Source organism: Coffea eugenioides, chromosome 11 (genome assembly GCF_003713205.1).
Source record: "Coffea eugenioides isolate CCC68of chromosome 11, Ceug_1.0, whole genome shotgun sequence".
Lineage (NCBI taxonomy): Eukaryota > Viridiplantae > Streptophyta > Magnoliopsida > Gentianales > Rubiaceae > Coffea > Coffea eugenioides.
The window spans coordinates 45,110,873-45,125,032 of NC_040045.1; the positions used below are offsets into that span (position 1 = coordinate 45,110,873).

Here is a 14,160-nt window from a genome sequence, read left to right on the forward strand (position 1 = left end):
ATGTACATGTCTTTGTATGTATCAAAGATTTTGATGATATAAATGAATGACTTTTGACAAAAAAAAAAAAAAAAAAAAATCACGATGACGTTTTGGTACCAAGGAAAATTTCCAGTGTGACCCTTAAAAAGTCTACATATTGTTTGTGAGGCCTCCACAAGCTTGAAATAATGGCACTACCACATCTTTCTGTTGTCTTATAAATTTGATAGCCAGTCACAATCTGCAGAATAACTTGTGATTTTCTTGGAGCCAATAATTTACACACAGACACACACACAAACTTTGGCTTGATATAACGTTAATTTGGCAAAATCATCTTAAAATTGAATAGAATGATGCAAAGTTCATGGATAACATTAGAATCAGTACGTACAAGAATAGCCCCTTTCATACTTCCGTGTGCTCTGTTAAGCACAAGGTCAAAAGAACATATAAGAATTTTCAGCTCAAGGACCTAACAAGAATCTTCAATTTGTGATGAGACTAAATTAAAGTGTACAACACAAAGAATGAGAAAGAGAGGAAAAAAACATGTAAGGATGCTAAGGTAGGCGTGGAAATTTTGAAAAATTTGGTGGTCTGTGTTGCAAGTAGGCATTCTTCCCCTCGTTACCTTCCTCAGTTCCGTAAAATATCAGGGTTGCATTTCCTCCAAGCTCCTGCATCGCAGATACAAGTTGTAAATCAGAAAACATTGATTCAGTGAAGCATTGGCCTGTCTTTATTCTGTAGACCTGTGAAAGGGAATTTCGAGCATATGACAGCAAAGAATGGGAAGAAAAAGAAGACATGGAGGAGCATGCAGATCATCCTGGAATCAGTCTCAGTTTTACTGATTACAGTCAAAAAGTTTTGAGGCCATGCGAGATGCTGAGCTTGTCTTGTAGTACCAAAAATCAAATTTGAGTCATACCTGAAGTCCAGCATGCCCATCATCAACTGCATTTAGAGCTGCTTTGAGCACTCGAATTGCGGTGGGGCTATTTCTTAGGATCTCTCTACACCACTTAACTGTTTCTTCTTCCAATTTCTCTAGCTGGAGAATAGAATTAGTCAAATTTTTAGATAATTGAGAACGTGAAGATCAACATTACAATGCAACAGGTATGAATAATTATGTGGAAAGAGTGGTTTACTTGTTACCAAAATGCATAGTGTTCAGAAGCAATGGAAATTGGGCATGGTATTCTACAGATATTCCTAATTTCTTCTTTTTCTTTTTATTTTTTTTCCACGTTGCTGAAGAGAGGATGAGTGCGATATTTAGCCATCAATCAACTTACTGGGACAACAGTATTTACGAGTCCCATTTTCTCTGCTTCAGAAGCTGTGTAGAACCTAGTCAGAAACCACATTTCCCGTGCTTTCTTTGGCCCAACCTAACAGAGAAAATGAGTAAACAGAATTATTGACGGATAAGTACAAATGTTATCTGGGCAAAAAACATATCCTTGTATTGAACATGCCCATCAGAGTTTTCAAAAACTGAACAAGCTGACCAGTTTGAGTTAACAAAAATGAAGCTTAATGGCTACTATGTTTTCACAAGTTTATGAAAACCAATGCAATGATAAGAGGATTGTCCAGCTCCAAAACTCACCAATCTGGACATTATCGAACTTCCATAGCCAGCATCAAAGCTTCCCACCTGCAATTTGCATAACTCGATCAGGTTTCTGACCCTAGTACTTCCGTATGCCATAGACACTTAAGTTAAGCAACAAATGGAGAACTGAAGAAGCAGAATTTAGATATATGCATCAAATGGTCACATCTGCAGATATAGCAATGCGAATTTCTAGCTTCTTTGCAGTTCCTATTGACAAGACATGGAAATGCTTGATTTTGCCTTTTGCAAATCTTATGAAAAACCAGTTTTGCATGCCAAAAATCAGCCATATATAAGTCTAACATTCTGCCAATTGGTCTCTCAACTCTATTATTGGTTTTAAAACTAGTTTTGTCCAACCACGTGCAGATATCTAAATATAACAATTCTTGTGAGCTTGCTGGGAGAAATCAGCAATTAAGTTAGAGTCTACTTCAGCTTATGCACAGTATACAATTCTCTTATATGCCAACATAAGACAGCAATATTGATAAAGCACCTTAGGACCTGTCTGACCAAAAATAGCATTTTCTGCAGCAATTGTTAGATCACAGACCATATGCAGCACATGTCCTCCCCCAATGGCATAACCTGCAACCTTGTTTCAAGGAGAAGATCATACATATAGAAAAACATTGAAAGAAATGTTACAGTAAAATCTGATTTTAAAAAGGCTGCCCAATTGACAAAGTAAAGCCTACCATAGCAATTACTGGTTTTGGTAGACGACGAATTTGCACCTGCAGAAAAGTAGGAAGAAACTATGATGAATAGAAAGCAGTGACCATATACAAGATATCATTACTACAAGTTTCTCATAAAGGATTTCTCTTCTGGTGTTTTGAGCTTAACATCATTAGATTGAGAGAACCAAAAGCAAGCGATTGTATGCAATCAAAATGTAGATTTTCATTGAATTCTAGTACTTGCCTGCAAATCTAAAACATTGAGGCGACCAAAACTTTCCTTATCAGCATAGCCATCTTTGCTTCTCATTGATTGGTCACCTCCACTGCAAAATGCCTTGGTACCCTGCTTAAAAGTATGTAAAACTTATTAACCTCTTGAATTGTTAGCCTGTGAGACCTAAAAAGAGAGGAGGCACTTAACTGTCACTGCATTAAACTGAAACTACTAAAATGGAACCTCCCATCCCCCTCCTCACCCTTTCCCAACATTTACTTTCTATGTTACCAGGGGAAAAACTCTAGAAAAGACTGCAAAATGAGCAATCATCAACTGCTCTTTTTGCATGGTTGATTATGTAATACCCTGTTCAAATATATGTGGATAAGTATCCGCCAACCTATCAGAGGATTTCCTCCTATAATTTTGTTACTTACAACACAAAATTTGACTGCACCATAAATTTGTTGATGAAGTTTGTCTCTTAAGTATGTCATATCTATGATCATGTATCAACGGGCACTGAGAAGGTACTAAGAAAAGGTTGGCAAATTGATGAATAAACTATACTCTAATACCATATTTCAGTCTATGCTACCTTCTTGAACTTGTACATTCATACGATGTAACTTCCAACTATTTAAGAAACCTATGACATAGTTTATGGAAATCTCAAACATGCTTGCAAGAAAGTTACCTTTCCTGTGAGAATTATGACCCCCACAGATCCATCATCCCTGGCATCATTAAATGCACGAATAAGTTCCTTAATTGTGTGTGGTCCAAAGGCATTTCTTTTCTCTGGCCTGTTAATTGTTATCTACAACTCACAATTGAAAGAACAGATCAAAGGCAGCTATTCAGCATAAATGATATACATATGCAATGATTTGGCAAAAGAAGCAATAGCACCTGAAACCAACCAAAATATTAGCTCTCAACTAGGAATAGAACCTTTTTATGTAGAAAACGAAGGTGAAATATAGTTCAGTGGATAAGGGCCTGTCTTCCTAATCTCGGAAAGAGGGTTGGATTTGTCCCGCATTCGCTTCCATAAAATTTAAAGAATTACCACAAATTAAGGTTCTATAAAGGTGAACATTTTCTTTAGTTCAATGTGGTTCTATAACTCCTTCCCTTCTTCCCTTTGGAACAAGAACATAATTGAAACTCTACACCACTCTCTTAGTAAAATGTTTCCACAAACAGCACGTAATTTTCTGAGGAGTATGACGAACTGAAACACTAACGCATGCAATTCCGTGTGAATTATTTTCCCTAATTGTTAATAGTACAAATGCAGCAACTTGATGATGATTTTTTTAACAGACCTTGGCAATGCCTTCTCCAACAGCTTTTTCATAAATAATGTCAGTAAACTCCTTGCCAGACTCATCACTAGCAATGAGTCTCCAAATTGGCTCATGAGTAGGGACTTCCCCATGCTTTTTGTGGTAGCTGTCGTCCATAGAAGAGCTGCAGCTTGAGAACCCAATTGCACTATCATGACTAGGATTGAAATGGGACGCCGGCATGAGATGGCTAGCTACAGAGGCCACTCTTCTTCTCATAGTTTCAACATCCTTCCCAGCCATGCCTGCCATTCTTGCAGCTGGCTTGGAAAAAATCAGAGGCAATTAATTTCTTGAATATGATGTTTTATGAAAAGTGTAAATGAAGAGGAAGTGGAATGGTACTTGATGATAACTAGGCGGGAGTAGAGTTTTGTGTGGTGAAGAGGTTGACGATGACAGACATGTTTGCATTAACGTTATCTGAGTTGATAGGAGAATTTGATTGGATCATCGGATAACGGATGGGGATTTTGCGGTTCGGGTTGGGTATGCAATGTGAACTCAGGGAACTGAAAAGCCCGTGAGATTGACCCGTATTGGGTCTGTTATGGAGGGTTGGTCCTCTTCCAACCAAAGGCCCATTTGTCTAATGGTTTCTTGGGTTTCCACGAGCCCATCTTTCCAACAAATTTGTCGGCCTTTGCATAAAATACGTATTTAATGAGAAAAAGTTAAAAAAAAAAAAAAAAAAAAAACAGAGGGGAGCACTAGCAGAGAAAAACAACCTGACGGTGACGAACTTTGACTGAAAAGAATTCCAGTCTTCTAGTTGACCCCCAGTTACCGGGTCGCCAAGAACAGGAAGAATGGCACAAGCCTGAGAAGCAAATGGAAGCCTTGGAAAGCAGAATGTTTTCTGAAGAAAATGGCTTCTCTACAGTTTCTGGTAATTTCTTATCTCCGTGAACATCTGAAACTGGAATATAATAACTTGAAAACATGTGGGCAGCTAATGGCCTAACACATTTAGTGAATTGATCTCATTGAAGTGAAATTCATGAATTTCATACCTTGTTCTTCTAAAAATTTTAGTTTTTCTGCGTGTGAATTCTTTAGAGATTGATCTATTTGAATTGCAAGTTATATTGGAATATATCTTCACTGCATTTGTTACGTGTATAAACGCAATTACCTGTAAGAGTTAGGGAAATGGTTAAGGTTTGCTTGTCAGCAGGTTGCTATCATAGTAATCAGACCATAATTGGCTCTTTATGCAATATTTTTATACATTTGCCAGTTTCAACTTTTGGTATGTGGGATTAGGAAGTTTGAATGATGTATTTAACTTTCAAAATGTACCACTTACTGTTATTCCATTTGTAGTCAATACAGCTTCTTGATAAAAGGTTAACAAGCATCTACCCTGAAGCTCATGGAAGAGTCTGGTCCCCGCAGAATCCAGTTCATAAATTAAGAAAAACTTTGCATGTATTCGAAAAAATTAACATTGTAATGTCAAAGTCTTCTATTTCTTGTGCTTGAATCACTTTGGAAGGGCAAATTCTAGCATGGAGGATTACAAAGATGGGTTATTGATCGGGGCCTGCCCGGACCTTTAAGAGGAGTCATCAGATGTAATAGAGATGGCTGTTCACTTCTCTGCATAATTGAGAGCACTATTTACACTTTCTAGTTTAGACTTATTTTGCTATCTCGACTTAGGATGACCTTGTTACACCATCTCCTTGCATAACTAGTTACTCATGCATTCAGGTCTCTGGGAAAAGGATTATATGGTGTGTAATGGGCACCTCTTAGTGTACGAAGGATCTGATGCAAACGGATCACTGGGTTAGAAGGCATATTTGGGTGCCTATGCGGGGTTCTTCTGTCACCATAGTGAACATTTCTCCATTTCTTATGATAGGTTGAATCAAGGTATATTTGTATGCTAAAAACCAACTCAAACTTTCTACAAGTATTTGAATGTTGTTTACTGCTTTATCTTTATTGTTTAAAACCTATTGCGAGTTATTACTGTTGCTCCAAGTTTAGGGACAGCTATGTTTTTCTTGGAATAAAACTCCTTTTTGACTTGTTCAAGGGAACAAAATCACTCACAACATTTTTTTTTCTGAGAAAACTATAACTGCACTACTATGGATCCAATGTCTCAACTTTTTGAGGGTACTTAATTACATTTATTGGATGGCTTTATATTTGAGTAATACTTGAAGAGATACTTGAATACATATAAACTGGTTGTTCTCTGATACTTTTGTGAGTGAGAGTATGCATAATCTACATGGAGGTTATTGAAAATTTATGTCTTTCTGGATAAGGTAGTTTAATGACTTTCAGTATCCAAGTGTTAATCCCTGATCCATGTTGGTGCTTTAAAAATTTTTGCCTCCTTTTTTTTATGGATTAATCTTTCCTACACTGACAGTGACAACTGTGCAAAATTTGAATTTGAAATTCAACTTTTGCAGACATGTCATGAATCTAACGATGATAGTGTATACACTGTCAGTGTATATAAGATTTACTCATTTTTTATTCAACACTGTCATGCTTGAAGAGGATTCTAAAAGGTTTTCTAATGATAATAACAGCTTTCAGCTTAGCTCTAAGGCACTAGTAGATCTTTTGGAATCTTCTTGCAGCAGTTGCCAAAAACACTGGCATTGACGGGTTCATACTCCTTTCGAAGAAGGACGCTGCAGAGCTGTCAAAGTAGAATCTGGTAAAAGCAACTTGATGGGTTCAATGGGATTATGCAGTCAAATGTGCACTGCCCATATGGACGGGATGGAACATTAGCATTTCAATGGCAACGTGGATGCCATATTTGATGTCTACAGTCTTGCTACTTTCTCTTTGCTTGCTATTTGGATTGTCTCGTAACTACCGGAGTCCTTGCAGGTATACTTGTTCCAGGCATTCCCCATCCCCCCTGCAACTTTCTCTCCAAGTTGTTTCCATTAATTAATTTTAGTTGCTGGATACTCTTTCCATGACTGTGATCTTGAAATATGTTTTACCATTCCAATGAATTTGATTGAGCAGGATATGATTATTGGTTTTTACATGTTGGTTATCCATGCATCCTTGTATGTTGTTAAGAACTGAAGATTTCAGGTGCTATACTTTTTTGCTCCTTTTTTCTGTAGCCACTTGTATAGATTTAAAACTGCACTATGCGTAGCAGATACATTATCAAGCTGTAGGTCAAACTGACCTGCTGACATATTTAACATAGTAGACAAAGCTTCAATATTTCTTACTATCACACTCTAAGCTACTAAATTGTTGTATATCGAACCAATGAAGCTCATAATATCCTGGTAAATACTAATAATATCGGTATAGTATGTATTCTAACATATGGACTAATTTCTACTGATGGTGTGAAAGGGTCGGAAGAAAGAGGCCGACCACTCAAATAAATGCAACCAATATACAATATCTAACATGAATCATGATCTGCTTGAATCCTGTTGCCTGGTGGCTTACCAATCTGTAAGCACTCAATTGGAGGTTCAGTAGGAGAATACAGCTCCCCAAATGTCTGCCAACAGTAGGGGTCATACATATGGTAGCTTTCTTGCAGCGGTTTTAGTTCAATATCATTTAGAGTTACTTGCGTGCAGGGAACGTTGTCACTGCATGCCAAATGCACTGGTTTTACTGTGTATGTTCCTCTTATGTTCTCATAGTGGATTCCTGATAGAGCCACAGCCGATGATTGATTCTTGCATGTAGTCTTGTCACAGTAGAATTGATCAATTACAATAGGAAGTTGGACCTCGGACACTATAATGTTTGAAAACAGAACTCCTTGCACTGAACCTGATCCTCCCTGTACAAGTAATATCCAAGTTAGATAAATCTTCTATCAGATTAGGGGTATTTATAGAAATATTGCCTTTATTATCAGAAGTGGAAAAAACATCGTTGATTCAAAAAAATTTCAAAAAGGACAGAAGTCAACTTCAATTGTCCTCAGATTCTTTTCCAGAATTTTGAATTTTCTACTGAACCAGACAAATTTGGGAGGGTAGCCATACCTGCCATGTCTTTATTCTGACACCATTCATGGTCTGATGCATAATGATATCTCGGATTGTGATATTCGAAACACAAGCTCTGGTCTCATCTTTTCCTAGGCCTCCAATACTGATTCCATGTCCTGGTCCACAGTTTATGTTATGAATGTACACGTTTGTGCATCCAGTTTGTATTGATACACAGTCATCTCCTGCAAAGACAATCCTCTTGTTAGAAGTTTTCTAAGGCTTGGTTATTAGGTTTTATGTCTTAAGACTGGCCTGTGCAAAGAATTCTATTTTATTTCATGTTATCTGTTAGAGTTGCCCTTGTTTAGGTTTAGAGCTTCCTTATCTACTAGTAGAATCATAAACAGAAGTGCTATTTGACAGCGAGTAGAAATGAGGAAAACATGTGGTAAGGGAATGTTATTTTCTCTTTGTGGGGCTGACCAACAAATCCTGTGAAGGATCTCTCTTTTAACACTCAGGCTGTGACAAGTGTTGTTGTGCCTCGGACAGAAAACTGGTGGTCAACTAGGTGCAAGTAATAGATGTATATGCTTCCAGGTGGCAAATGTAAAGGTTGGAATTTACAAGTTGTCTTACTGGATAAGGTGCAGAACTAATTTAGATAATTGTCAAATGCTGAATCTACACAATTAAATCAATTGACTAAAGATTCTATTTTGTTTGTTAATCTAATGAATTGTTAGAAAAAAAACTTGACTATGCATTACCGCAAGCAACGTTGGTACTACGGATAAGCACATCTCTTGAATTCTGTAAGTGAATTCCGTCTGTGTTGGGACTGTCTCCAGGAGATGAAACACTGAAGTTATACACTGAAACTCCAATGCAATTATCAAACTTGAGGTGGCACTGAGGACTGTTTTGAATTGTTATGCCTGTGACGGACACATTAAAGCTTCCATAAAACCTTAGTGCCTGCAGTAAGAAAGTGTGATTTGTAAAGGTTGAAGGGTCAGGAAGTTCGAGGCTGAAGTCCTGATTGTTGTAGTTGCTCTTACCGTTGGTTTTATGCTCGGCATTTTTCCACCTAGAGAGCCCTGGATCTGGTGCAAAGAATTTGTACTTAAAATCAGATACAAAATAGACCTGATGCAGATAGCAGTGAGAAGGAAGAGTGATAATTACAGGAATTGATGGGTTTCTTCCTACTGTTCCGTTCAACGGGACAATTAGTTTTGATTCGCTGTCTACAGGATCTTGAAGTGGGGAATCTTGCCACCATACTGCACCTCTTCCATCAATTGTGCCACTTCCCTGAATTGTAATTCCCACCAGCTTTGTAAACTGAAGCCACTGTAAAATACCTGAGCCCCAGGCACGAGTGTTTGTTGGTGCAATTATTTTGCCATCTAACTGCAAAAGATTTGATGGCTTAGTTATGGGTAACCTGTGATATGAGTTGCTACAGAAATGTCTAATGGAAGGAAGGGGGAGGCGAGTCTTCAACCTAGGTAGAGAACCTGATTGACCACACAAGACCACCCTGGGGTGGAATATTTTATAATGCAATGCTGGAGGCAGAAATATGTCATTGGTTTTTTCATCTAAAGTTTCTGAAATCATGTTTCTTGGTGATTGAAGCTTCGGATTGTCATACAGATCAAATTTACTGTAATCATGAGCATTGGGCATTTGGGTGTTGGTGGCAATCAGGGGGGGGGGGCTGAATCAATTGTGAATCAAAACATTTCAGTATGTTCAGAAGTGACTAAAATTTTCTTCATTTCTCTGCAGATGTTTGTAGGAAGAATTTACCTGGAATACAATGTCATGCTGACAATAAGGGCCAGAGAACGAAATTGGGCCCACAAGGAATACAGAATCTGATGGGACAATAATCGTTGATGCCTCAACTTTACAAGCGGCTGCCCATGCTGCTTCGAACGCCTGTAATATAAATATTATTATTCCACGAGAGACTCATCAGTGTTTGTTGTTTCAATTCGTTAATAGCCTCCACGATTCAGGTTAGAATTAACTATAAAAATTCTTCCTTCTCTATAGCTCCTCGTCTTTCTTTTTCTAATTTTTATACAAAATTTAGGCAAGATTATATCAGCATACATGCAATTATTCTTAGTATCTCTGGTGCAAACTGCCATAACGAGAATCACATGCGTGGTCCCTCCATGATTTTGTTTGCAAGTGTCTGGCCGTCCTTTTTACGGTTACTTTTTGCCACTATATAATTCTGTGCAGCTTAGAATATGTCACAGTTACCTACCTTTTTGTCCTCACCTTAGCGATCGAACTTGATTATGATGAAAGTTGACCACAGAATCAAGGGGATAATATAATACCCTCTACGATAGGGCTTTCTGAACTGGCTGGCTGGCTGGCTACCATGGCATGGATGGGTCACACTACTTTTCTCTCGTCTTGTAAATATATTATTGTCATTCTACATTGTCCTAAAGAAAGGATGCTTCTTTTTTTTTTTGATGAATATTCTCACTTGGAAATCATGACATGAAAACGACGATGCATTTGGATCGTGACAGAGTACTTAATGTGTTGTTGATCGACTAGCAGAAGTTAATGAATTTTGAAGAATTTGAACTTCACTTGTATATGTGCAACATTTAAAGCCTTTGGTACATACATTAAATACTTGTGGGATTCACTATAATTAATTAGAGTGACTCTGTATCGGACCATATGCCCTCTGATACCAGGTTTCTCCTTAGAATCTGGCTCTGATACCAGACTTCAGAGCCACGTGTACTAACAATTGTTGATGCAAAAAAATAAATAAATAAATAAAGTTGCTTTAGAAGTGACATGCATGGTGCTCACTGTGCTTGAAATGAAGCAAGTTTAGTACGAAAGTTTATGAGCATAGATAGGGTGACTGCATTGAAATGCTTTCATTTGTTTAGTTAGTCAATTCCTGCCAGTGATGAAGGAAAAGAAAAAGAAACGAGTGGTGGTGGTGGTGGTGGCGGTGGTCCAGGTTCTTTTTATCGAGTGATGGCCGCATTATCAATGCATGGTATGGTAAGCTTTGCTGTCCAAGTTAAAAGCATGAAAATAATTTGAATTACCTTGGTATCATCTGTGGTTCCATCCCCCTTGGCTCCAAAATTTAACACATTGAAGATGGAAGTAGAAGGTGCATTTCCATAACCTTTCTGTGGTGGCCTTGGTGCGAGGATGGGAGGTGATGGCCTTGGTGATGGTGTTGAAGAGGGTGGCGAGAATGCCGGTGGTGCTTGTGGAGATGGAGTTTTCTTTTTCGGTTTGTTAACATGGCCATGATGGTAACTAGTGCCATGATTTTTTCCTTTCTTCTTGGACAAAGAAACTCCAATGCCTCTGCTGTGCCTCCAATGCTTGCCTCTTCTTGCATTGCAACCTTCCATGCTTGAAGACCAAATAAGAAGAACAATGATCAGCAAGAATGTGAAGTGCCTGCAGCTGATAGAGCCCATGGTTGCTGTATATTGGGGAAGAAAAGGTGGAGGAGGGGGTAGGGGGGTTTGGGTTCTCTACTTCCAAGTATAACCAACGGAGGGGTTTATATAGAAAGGAGGATTTATAGGTTAATAAAAGTCTAAGTCCTTAGGTAGATGATCAAACACTATTTGATAATGCTAGGCATTTATGTTATATTCTCAATTCTCCTTTTTCTCTTTCATTCATTATTTGTAATATTTTTTTTTTCCACTTTTTGTGAATTTGTTTTCACTTTTATATAGTAACTAAAACTAACTCGGAGGTCCCTTGTTGGCATGCGGAAATGTAATGTTAAAATGTGTCTCGTCCAATGTCCCATGCAGAACCTATCAGCTTAATTTTTTCATTGCCTGTTTAGGCATTTTGTTCCACTAAACAATGCTAAGAACTATTGGCTTATATAACTACAAAATTCGAGGCACTGAATTGCGCAAATATTTAGACTCTGAGCGCTTTAGTAGCTCATATCACTTTTAGCCATTTGATTAATGTCCTGAATATTGAGTTCTTAAATAAAGTCATCTGAGTTGCTATATATACTTGTTTTCAAAGTAGCATCATCATTATTGCCTTTGTCTTCCAATTTTTTTCAAAACCATGGCAAATTAAGCATTGGTTAAAAAAAAAAGAAAAAAAGAAAGAAGGGTAGCTTGGTGTAATGAAGCTATTTTTCTTTGTTCATCTTCGCATTTTAATTTGGTTAAGCATGACCTGTAATCATGTGATCAATCTCAAAATATCGTGTGGTGCATATTTTTCTTTTGTGGGTGCTTTTGCATTTGGTGAAATCTTCTATCGGATCCAACACACTCCACAGTTATCATCTATAGTCTTAATATTAGTACCTTTCTCTGCAATTCTTTCATGGAATGTGTTATTACCAGCGACGTTTGGTATTGATATAGTTAATGCTGTTCTTTTTTTTTTTTCCATGGCATTTAAAAAAGCCAAAAGAACACGTGAGTGGGTCTATAAGTTGTCAAGGGCACTGATTATAACAGCTCTTTATGATCACATGCAACGTTCACGGGCTTCAGTTTTGTACTTTGTCTTCTGAACCGGCAGCACTGGCCTCCCGCTGGCCTAAGCCTCAAATCCCCTCTCATTTCTGATAAGTCTAAGCTTCAATGCCTCCCTTTTAGCTTTTCTTCCATATTCTTCCCTTGATGGTTCTTTTGGCATTTCCCCAATGCCCTTTTCGTTTCTTCCTCGCTTGCAATGTTTTCTGGGTTGGAAAGGGTTGTGGGGCTCGTACGTATGAACTTGATGAATTTACTGAATACATAGCGGAAAGGCGAAATTGGCACCACTATAATATAATATGTGGTTGGGAGCTGGAGACCGATTAATGTAGTTTTGCTAAATGAATGATCTTTTTCTTTTCTTCTTCATTTTTATTTTTCCTGAACCGAAAATGCAAAAGAGAAAACCAAAAGTTGGGAATTATGATAGTCATAATGGAATGTAGCTAGGTGTGCATGTCTTTAACTTTTTGTGAGCAAGGAGCTTTCTTGAATGTGTAAAGAAAGAATGCAAGCTGTTAGTAGTTAGTAGCAGCATAATTTATTTTATGTTGCAATTCCTCTAATATTCTCTACTGTGTTTATGTTAACAATTTTCCTCTCCTTCTTTTAATTTAGGGAATCAGAGTAGTGGAAACAGGAAACTGCCCTACAAAATGACACGGTAGGAACATTCTCAACAACACATACGTATTAGCCGAACAAAAAAGCGCGACAGTTGACAAATGCAATTAAGAATTTCAACAAACTGACGAAAATATATGACTTGATGTAAGCGAAATGATATCTGTAGTTAAACTTGGCTTATCCTTCCTTGCTTCAGCCACACTATTACGCCCTGCAAAATCTTGCTCAGAGGTTGAGAAAGGGAAACACGCACGAGCCCAGATTGATCGCCCAGCGCGATCGCCTTGGGTCCTTTGACCTCCTCCTTCACTTTTCTTGATATTCAATCTCTCTCACGCACTAATGCATTTCACGCCCCCCCTACAGAACAGACCACAGCCATACATAGTGAGTCATCTACCGCAAAGGATGGCCATGTTAGATTCACCAATGTCGGGTCGACATCAGTTTCCAGCAGCTTCACCCTCAACATCGTTTTACTTGGCATTTAATGTCAAATAGGTTCAAGGGGATGTTGTTGGGTAAATGGTTCCACCTATGAGGATGAGGATCAGAATCGGGTATCCCAGTTAATGTACTAAATATTAGGTACAGCACTATGGAATTCAATCGAAATTAAAGCGTTAAGACATTTTTCTCCAATCATTCCTTACTTTTGGTTTAGATTCCAAAATGATCAACTCATTGGCTGAATTATGGCCGTTCCACTTTCAAACTAAACAAGCAAAGGGGAATGGCCACGGCCTATATATATATATATATATTGGGAATCAAGCACCTCCTAATTGAGCTAGGTTATGTTTAGCCCCTCACGTCTTAAAGCAAATTTTGCTGATTGTGATTTAAGCCAATAATGCATGATATTGGAAGTGTCTTGTGCCCATTTCATTATGCAAATGTACGTACGTCATTTGAGCTTCAGATTCAGCTTGATCGAAAACGGAAACCCACCAGTGCACGATCAAGTACTCGCCCTTGTCGTTGATGTCCTGTATTTTTAATCAATAAATGTTTTCGACGTCTGTGGTAGGAGTAGCATTTCTTTTTCTCTGTTTGTATTGTGTGACACAGACAATTTTAATAAATTGTGATGTCATTCTGTTCAATCAACTAGTATTCGGAGGTCCTTTCGTGCTCAATTAATCTGCTTCCACTGAACA

At 38.0% G+C, this 14,160-nt stretch overlaps 2 protein-coding genes and 1 long non-coding RNA gene across 4 annotated transcripts; 1 reads left to right on the plus strand and 2 right to left on the minus strand.

Moving 5' to 3' along the window:
* Window positions 1–305: 305 nt before the first annotated feature.
* On the minus strand, window positions 306–4,268 carry LOC113754323 (1,4-dihydroxy-2-naphthoyl-CoA synthase, peroxisomal). The gene is made up of 9 exons (XM_027298706.1): window positions 3,850–4,268; window positions 3,216–3,338; window positions 2,543–2,644; window positions 2,314–2,352; window positions 2,112–2,210; window positions 1,604–1,651; window positions 1,287–1,382; window positions 917–1,039; window positions 306–662 (listed from the first exon to the last, which is right to left on the minus strand). The coding sequence occupies exons 1-9, from the start codon at window positions 4,120–4,122 to the stop codon at window positions 546–548; spliced, it is 1,020 nt and encodes a 339-aa protein (XP_027154507.1). The 5' UTR covers window positions 4,123–4,268; the 3' UTR covers window positions 306–545.
* Window positions 4,269–4,586: 318 nt separating this feature from the next.
* Window positions 4,587–9,713, plus strand: LOC113752960. 2 transcript variants are annotated; one of them, XR_003464941.1, is made up of 4 exons: window positions 4,587–4,759; window positions 5,587–5,751; window positions 6,429–6,738; window positions 9,630–9,713. It is a non-coding gene; the product is annotated as an uncharacterized LOC113752960 (long non-coding RNA). The 2 variants fall into 2 exon arrangements; XR_003464940.1 differs by lacking the exon at window positions 5,587–5,751.
* LOC113752959 (polygalacturonase At1g48100-like) lies at window positions 6,949–11,446 on the minus strand. The gene is made up of 7 exons (XM_027297027.1): window positions 10,940–11,446; window positions 9,651–9,782; window positions 9,021–9,248; window positions 8,894–8,938; window positions 8,603–8,810; window positions 7,884–8,074; window positions 6,949–7,675 (listed from the first exon to the last, which is right to left on the minus strand). Exons 1-7 carry the CDS (start codon window positions 11,324–11,326, stop codon window positions 7,283–7,285), a joined length of 1,584 nt encoding a protein of 527 aa, XP_027152828.1. The 5' UTR covers window positions 11,327–11,446; the 3' UTR covers window positions 6,949–7,282.
* Between the last annotated feature and the right edge of the window lie 2,714 nt (window positions 11,447–14,160).

Excerpts from the sequence above, each read along its gene's own strand:
- LOC113754323 (XM_027298706.1), bottom strand. The coding sequence starts at position 4,122 with ATGGCAGGCATGGCTGGGAAGGATGTTGAAACTATGAGAAGAAGAGTG. Across the intron at positions 2,211-2,313 it reads CAAAACCAGTAATTGCTATG|GTTGCAGGTTATGCCATTGG; the intron begins GTAGGCTTTACT and ends CCTTGAAACAAG. Across the intron at positions 1,652-2,111 it reads TTGGTCAGACAGGTCCTAAG|GTGGGAAGCTTTGATGCTGG; the intron begins GTGCTTTATCAA and ends TGCAAATTGCAG.
- LOC113752959 (XM_027297027.1), bottom strand. The coding sequence starts at position 11,326 with ATGGGCTCTATCAGCTGCAGGCACTTCACATTCTTGCTGATCATTGTT. Across the intron at positions 8,811-8,893 it reads TGCCGAGCATAAAACCAACG|GCACTAAGGTTTTATGGAAG; the intron begins GTAAGAGCAACT and ends TTCTTACTGCAG. Across the intron at positions 8,075-8,602 it reads TAGTACCAACGTTGCTTGCG|GAGATGACTGTGTATCAATA; the intron begins GTAATGCATAGT and ends TTGTCTTTGCAG.